Source organism: Diospyros lotus, chromosome 11 (assembly GCF_014633365.1).
Source record: "Diospyros lotus cultivar Yz01 chromosome 11, ASM1463336v1, whole genome shotgun sequence".
Classification (NCBI taxonomy): Eukaryota; Viridiplantae; Streptophyta; class Magnoliopsida; order Ericales; family Ebenaceae; genus Diospyros; species Diospyros lotus.
The window spans coordinates 2,261,929-2,270,458 of record NC_068348.1 but is presented as its reverse complement, the minus strand read 5'-3'; the positions used below and the strand labels follow the sequence as shown (position 1 = coordinate 2,270,458).

Sequence of the window (8,530 nt, the reverse complement as noted above, 5' to 3'; positions counted from 1 at the left end):
TTTCGATAGTTAATGATGCTTGTCATAACATGGTATATTTAAGAATCATCATTATCGTCAGAACATACGTCGAGTAGTCAGATGAGTAATGTGTCAAGTGTCAATTCAATAAATTATGAGTTCGATTATTGCTCTATACAAGGCTTAATGGCCCAATTTACAATTTACCTCCTTTGATATAATCGAAAACACGAATATCGAGAATCGTGCAAGAACAATCATCTCAAAAATTATCATTGTCATTTTATAAATAAAATTTTTAATTATAGCAATTTATATATATAGACACACACAAATATATATATATATATATTTATGTATTTTCTTTCCTCAGCCCATGATAGAAATTATATATGGATTGAGCTTCCAAGACAATTACATTCATGTTTCCAAGTAGGAAGCGTAGGCCAAGCCCCCAGCCCCCCGCTTTGCATCCTTTCCAATTAAATACGGCTTTCACATTTGATGAATAGATATCTAGGAAAATGTTAGAAAACAAAACCCGAGGGACTTATTGACGGCCTTATTGAAAAGGGGTAAAAAATTACCTCACGCCTACTTTCTCTCTTCCCCTCCCATGGATTCCTCCCATACTCTAGTGCGTCTCCCTTGCCATGGCTGCCACCTCGTCTCGTCACCGCGCCTCACTGTTGTCACCTCACCTCATCTCTGTCGCCTCTCTGCCATTGCCGTCTTACCCTCGCTGACAGTCGCTGCATCGATTGCCAAAGAGGACGAGGCAAGGCGACCATGGTAAAAAGGCGACAGAAGTGAGGCGACAGCAGCGAGGCGAGACAGTGGCCATGACAGGGGAGACACAGCGGAGAGGGGGGCAGTGGCCCGCTTTGCAAATTTACAAAGTGAGTGGGGGCAAAATTATCTTTTTTGTCCTTTTTTGTGAGTTGCTCAGTAGACCCGTCAAACCCAATAAAACGACTCCAGATATTGGGTCCGACTCCAGATATCTATATACTTTAGCTGCATGGACCTTCACAGGCTATATAATATATATATATATAATATTATATGTAGATGCATGGCATGGCCTGAGCACTACTAGTGTCACTATTTGTTGCTATTCCTAGACTTTCCACGTTTAATTAATTCTATATATCCTAATCTTTTGGCAACCCTATCACTGCAAGTTGTGCTTAGGTGAGCCCCATTATTCTAGACCTCACTTTCAGTACAAGCATGCCCACCACCCATGCTAGAAATGCTGACCATTTAAAGGATAAAGAAGTAATGAATATGATATTGTTCTTACTATCATAATATTAATTATATGATTTGGTTATTTTAGTTTGTATTCACTTCATATGTATATATTTACAAAGACACGATTTTCACACCACCACAGACATAGTGCAGCGACAAAGTAGGAAGAGGTTAATTCTGAGTACTATTGGGAGGATAGCATGAAAAAGCTGCTAACATATTGAAAGTCAGCTCCGAATATGTATAGATTATATTCGCATCTAAATTTATCTAGAAAATATATCAGGAGAGAAGGTCATCAATTCTTGAGAATTAGTCGAGCAAAACTCGAATATTTCAGGATAATAAAAAAAAATAAAAACAATTTTCACAAGTTAAACTCACATGATCCGTCAATCATAATTTCCCTTGCACGACGAACTCCCATTTTGAATTTGAGGGGAGAAAATCATTTTCGTACTCAATTGTACTTTTTATTTTATTTTTGTAAAGAAATTACTTTTGGAGCTCCAACTTGTGACTTGTAACTGCAAAGAGAATTAAGTAGAGAATTGTGGGGTAGTTTTGTGGCTTCCGAGCATGGGCGAGTCTAGAAATTTATGTATGGAGAGGCTGAAATTTTTTTTTGAGATATAAAATTATACATCAGAGATTTTGGGGTGGGTTAAAAAAATTTTAAGGACCACCATGTGCTTTGGAGGTGGATTTTTAAGAAGCACCATATGTACAATGTCTGATCCTCTTCTCCATCTCCATTAGACCAGACCATTAGGTGTTGGTGGTCCGCCTTGTTCTTGTCCCATATATAATTAAGCCAATTACCTAAGAAGCATAGGGTATAGGGTTTTAGCCATTTATAGGCTTGCAGGGAACTTTGGATGGATTGAAAGCTGTGACTTTAGGATTTGGGGAAGGCACTTTGCTAGCTACCAACTTTGCAAGAATTTTTTCTTTTTCAAAATTTTACATTAGAAACAAAGATAGAATGATGTGAGTATTGAAATGATAAATTGAACCCAAATGTCATATAGTTCAAAGATGGCTTTGAAAGTCTTTCTTGGCTTATTTTCTTTCCTCAAAAACCTTATTCAATAATATTTTTAAATCCTTGTGACTTAAACCGGTCTCTCGTGATTCTCGTAACTTAAATTTTTTTTTTCTTATTTAGATACCTCATCAAAGACAATTTCAAACTAAAAATATGATTCTCGTAACTTTTAAAGATAATTAACCATAAAAAATCTTCATGCAAATGGCTCGAACTACAAAAAATATGAGAATGTACCCTAATTCCAAATTATAAAAGTATAATATTTTAGTAGCATTCGAGAGCTTGGAATATCGTGAGACCCTGAGTTCGAATCTATTTTCGTACAGGATCATGCAATCGTCTGTGTCTATTCGATGAAATAAGTTTTGAACCTATCAATTCACCTTGGGCAACGGAGTAGATGGACCTAGAGTTTTAAAAAGGGTGACATAGCTCTAAGTTGAAAGTTATTTATGAACGAGAGACCCTTTGAGTTTTTTAAATTACAAAAAATATATATATAGTTTTAGTTGTATTACATGTATATAAAGTATGTGAAATTATACGACAATTTCCTTTCTTATAATGTTAATGAAAAACCAAAGCATGGACGGATTCAGAAATCTATTAATAAAATTTATTATTTTTTACATTAAAATTTATTTTTAATTATGAGCTATCCTGTACTGTGCATGAATCCGCCCCTGCCAAAGAGTTCAACGTGATAGGTGATGACACCTCTTTTGACCATGAAACAATCAGCCTTCAACTTTTGCTGCAAACCAAAGACCAAACAGCCTGTAACATGTGCCACTTGCTCGATTTGCTATAGTCACGGGGTTGGACGGTTGCAGCCATCATTAGTTGTGAATCTAATTAATTATAGTTCGACAAAAGCAAAATCTAGAGGGAATTAAAATCACTTTGATTGATACGAGGTTAATGCATAAATTAGTTTATGTAATGAGATGTTATTTGAACACTCCCTCTTTTTATATTTTTAATAATATTTATGTATTGATGTGATATAAAATATAATTTATCAATAAAAACTTAAATCGAGAAAAATTACGATCAAACCATTAATCACACATGTAAATATAGAATTTTATGTGAAAAACCTAAATTTTAAAAAATCATAAGTAAAAATATCAAAATAACACTAAGTAAAAATTGCTAATATAAATGTGATATTACCATATCAAAATATCATCACTAAGATAATATTGTGACAATTAATTCTAAAGTATTGGACAACTATTTATATACCTAAATCATCTATAGATGTATACAGAAAATTCTATCATGATTCATTAAGGTATTTTTTCAAATTAGATAAATCTAATCAAAATCAAATTTGACAATATCTTAATTATAGTCAAATTCAAAGTCATAATCATAGTCAAATTATGAATCCCACTCACAAACAAATTTGAAGTCAAAATCACAATTATAATAGTTATTATTATCAAATAAGATTTCTATAATTATATTTGATGATTTTAGGAAGATGGGCCCACAACAACACTTGTAAGTCTCTTCAAACTTGGAGCTTTTATCTTCTAGTAAAAGCTTTGACTGTCAAGTTAGTAGTCAACAATTAGAGGTCGAGTATAATCAAGAGAAAGATGAGGTTGAGTATAATCAAAAGAAAAATAAGAACAAACTTATTGTTATCAAAGAATTGAGCGCTTTTATAACCTATATAAGAAATGGTCTAAGTGTGATTTGTACTAAAGATCCTATTTAAGACATAACATGAATAATGTCAAGACGTGGTATTAGAGACTTAAGTCATACTAATTCAGTTATGTTCATTAATAATCGAGACACTAAATTTTGTCCTGTGATGGGCTCAAATATCTTTTAAGCGAAGTTCAAGTCAATTTATCAAAATTGCATCACATGTCAATTTTTGCACTTTAAATAAAAAAAAATTATCAGAAACAAAAAGGGGAAAGAAATACAATAGAAATTGGAATAATATATAATGAAATGCAAATTAAAGATAAAATAAGTACTGTAAAATTCCTTCTTTGGGAAATAAAATAATTATAATATACCTTTTGTTTTTCACTTCTAAATCTGTTCAATTCCCTCCAAATCCTTGTTTGGATTGTTAATCTGAGAACCCCTTCAAGTTCAAATCAATGGCAGCTCGCGCTCAAAGTGGAATGATTTGAGTTTACCAAACTAATTGCAAGCAACAATGGCGGACGCCGAAGACCTCTGCAAATCAAACTCTTTCGCGTTCTTTTCTGATCAGCATCTCTGCTATGCCGATATCCTTCCTCCTCATGAGGTATAGATTCACATATACATACATATATGCGTATAAATTCCTAATAAGTTCGAAATTGAATTGTATCTGTTCAGGTCCGAGCGAGAATCGAAGTAGCCGTCATTAATTTCCTGAAGATATTGAGTTCTCTGACTCCGGCAATCTCCGATCTCTCTCTGGTTTGAACTTCAAACTCCTTGGTGGAAATGTGTTATCTGTGCTTTCGCGTTGCGAGCAAACCTAACTTTTCTGATTTTGAAGGCGTTATTGTTTATGATGCCTGAATTTGGGGATTTGAGTGTTGCAGATCAGTAGAAGATCGAGTAATGGCCGGGTGAACCGGGGGCTATTGGCTGATGTTTCGCGGATTTTTCTCGCTCAAGCGTTCTGCACTAGGTCTTTGACGAGAGAAAACGCTGCCAAAGCCTTCATCAGAGGTAATAGTGTTATCAATCTCTCTCGTTTTGCCTTCTTCCTGGTAGTCTTCACTGTAAGCCAGTCGGCAGCGCCACCATTATTAGTGAACTGTTTGCCAAAATGATTATGGTATGTACAGTTAAGAATGCGTTCCGGGACCTGAAGAGGTGGATGGAAATGGATCGAAAAAGTTTACTTCGTTTGAGAGACGCATCAATGATACAATTGAATGAAAATTTGATAAAAAGTGAAATTGGACGATAAGTGTTCCCATTAGAAGTGAAATTGGATGATTAGTGTTTCCATTAATTACATCCAATTCTGATCTCCATTTCTTGTTCTCCCCAAATTGAGGGAGAATGGGTGAAATAGAAATTGATGAAAAATTTTCTTATTGTACGCAAAACTGAACTCAATAGTTGTATGAAGGATAAAATAAACTCATATTTGCATTTACACACATTGAGTGTGTAAATGAGTGTGCAAATGCAAGGTTGCCCAATTCGGCCCAAAATATTCGATCCAGTTCGGAACAAGGGTCATGTTCTTTGTATAAAAATTCAAATAAGTTGTTTTATATATCTATTGTGAGAGTATAATTGTTATTTATTTTTTAATAATTTTTTGTTTTATCTATTTCTATGGTTCTGTGGTATAAAGGGAAAGTACTTTTCATTGCTTTTCGTCTTCTACCCTCCCAGCCTAAAAAAATATTTTCCATTCCATTTCATTACTCTCTCTCCCAAACCAAAAAGCATCACTCTTTTCTGAAACTGAGGATAAAAAGCTTTGTTTTTCAATCTATGTAAATTTTGAATAATTCATGTACAAAGTTCCAAATTTCAAGTTAGGTAATTCAAAATCAGCCAACAAAATTTGTGCAACCAAATGGGCCATCCAGGCTGCATGCAGACATGAAGCCTCTTTTCTGACCCCTCATTCTTGTTTTCTTGTCTCTCCCAAAATACAGTTTGAATTTGTGCAACCAAATGGGCCATCCAGGCTGCATGCAGACATGAAGCCTCTTTTCTGACCCCTTTCTTGTCTGTCCCAAAACAGAGTTTGAATTTGTGCAACCAAATGGGCCATCCAGGCTGCATGCAGACATGAAGCCTCTTTTCTGACCCCTCATTCTTGCTTTCTTGTCTCTCCCAAAATACAGTTTGGAAGGTGATGCAGATGTGCTACCAGGTTCTGATTCAGGAAAAAAGAGTGACTCAGAGAGAGCTATTCTACAAATTACTCTGTGATTCATCAGATTATTTCACTTCTCAATTACAAGTCAACAGGACAGTCCAAGGTCACACTCTCCTTTGCTTCTTTCCGTTTACATAATTAATATAGGAATCCGTTATCTCTACAGCACCCAAACCATGTTTATATATATGTGCGTGCGTGCGTGTGTGTATTGCTATCAATAAGAATTTACAGTCACTATCTTTCAAGTGTCTATTGAGTATACTCATTGCATGCACGCCAAGTAAAGCACACAGAAATTTGCATGTGGAGTCTCCGGAACCTTAATTGTAGAAAAGGTCATATAATCTTTTACTAGTAGACTAATCCTTGGGGTAACCATGCTTATATATTTACTCATACTTTAGTCTCCCCCAATCAGATGTGGTAGCATTGCTTCGTTGCAGCCGCTTCAGTCTTGGAATAATTGCATCTAGTAGAGGAGCCATTGTTGGCCGCCTGGTGCTGCAGGTACACATCTTTATTCTTAGGCTCTATTTGAATCCAATCTGAGATGGTATAAATTACTTTCAGAAATTGGGCAAGTGAGACAAAGCAAACATTGATCAATCTGCTGTTCTCAATCTCAAGCAAAACAAGAAAAGAAAGCCTTAATGCAACAGCTAGACAGATCCTATAAACAGTTTGTTCCATGAAATTAGAAGTGGGCTCTAATTCAATGGTCTTCCCGTTTCAATAAATTCTGCTCTCTGCAATCAGAAGCTACTCCATCATTCTTTCATGCACTAGCATCTCTAATTCCATACTAAAAACCAGGAGCCAAACCAAGAGATGACGGACTGCTCTACCTGTGGATCATCTGGTTATGCTATTTCCGGTGACCTGAATTTGTTAGACAAATTGGCCATGAAGACTGATGCACGCTACATTATTGTGGTGGAGAAGGTAATATTCCATTTGAGTTGCTTCTTATCGATGCATAATATTGTTGTTGAAACCTGGATCACTTCAGCATGCCATATTCCAGCGGCTAGCCGAGGACTGTGTATATAATCAAATTCCAAGCATTCTCATCACAGCCAAAGGATATCCAGACATAGCAACAAGGTAATTTAGTAAAATCCTTGACTTTCGATCTTCACAACATTCATTTAGCTGCTTGATTATAATCAATAGCGCATGTTTTGTTTGCCCAACAGGTTTCTCCTTCACCGGATAAGCAGAACTTTTCCTGACTTGCCCATTTTCGGGCTGGTTGACTGGTATGGATGGTCTTTCCCTTGTCAGCTCCATTGATACATGGTATCTCACTAGCCCCAAAATTTGAAAATTTTTCAAGGAATCCGGCAGGATTAGCTATACTCTGCACCTTCAAGTTTGGGAGCATAGGGATGGGACTTGAGGCTTACAGATATGGTGATTTTTTCTTTCCCCTACAAGTGAAAATGAAATTTAAGTATGTTTGAGAGGGGGTATAAATGAAAATAGATAGAAGAACAATATTTTTATTTGAAATCCTATTTCTTATCCCCCTGAAAATTGGGGGTAGATTGGTTGAATAGAAATGGATTGAAAATTGTACAAGTTTAACCTTCGTAATTTGTCCTATCTTTTTATTAAATGACATTAATATTTTAATGAGCTAAATGTGCCAAAATACCTAATTAACTTAGTGAAATAATCCCGTTATCATTTCTCTATTATCATATCATTATCCTTTATTACGTACGATAGTTATCTATTATTTATTACATTCCAATCCATTCATTTCCACTACTTTCTCATTCTTAGATGTCCAAACATTTCAAATTTAAAAAATCATATTATTTTAAAAAAATTAAAATACATTAAAAAAATATTTTTAAAATTTTTCTCCTTGAGATTTTATTATTCAATAGAAAAATGAAATTAAAAGGCAAAAATGTTTCCTTCAACTAAACAGGTCCTAATTATTCCCTTTTTTTTTTCTCTCTCTCTTTTTTGGTTGCAATCAAGCTTGTAACGTCAAGTGGCTGGGGCTAAGAAGGGACGATCTGGACTCTTGCCCGAACAATCTTTCATTCCACTGAAACCACGGGACATCCAAATAGCCAAAAGCTTGGCATCCTCGGAGATCTTGCAGGTACTTACTTTGCCCAAGAAACAATTACCTAGTAGTCTTGGATAGAGACAACAGTTAGTACATTCAGTTCTCTTTTAATTGGCCTGGGGCTGGGACTTAGAAATGAACCTAATTGCAGGACAACTACAAGGAAGAGGTGGCTGCAATGGTGGAGAGTGGAAAGAGGGCCGAGATTGAAGCACTCTACTTCCATGGATACAATTTCTTAGGCAAGTACATAGCAAAGAAAATTGTGCAAGCCAACTATATTTAGTAGGAAATAGAA

The 8,530-nt window shown here is 35.3% G+C and overlaps 1 protein-coding gene across 1 annotated transcript; it reads left to right on the top strand.

The window, feature by feature from the left end:
• The first annotated feature begins 4,360 nt into the window (after positions 1-4,360).
• On the top strand, positions 4,361-8,518 carry LOC127813168 (meiotic recombination protein SPO11-2). The gene is given in 12 exon segments (XM_052353975.1): positions 4,361-4,550; positions 4,625-4,708; positions 4,837-4,966; positions 6,109-6,246; positions 6,565-6,653; positions 6,960-7,088; positions 7,156-7,250; positions 7,343-7,405; positions 7,483-7,559; positions 8,139-8,177; positions 8,180-8,265; positions 8,384-8,518. Coding segments are annotated over 12 exon segments (1,158 nt in total). The 5' UTR covers positions 4,361-4,457.
• Positions 8,519-8,530: the final 12 nt, after the last annotated feature.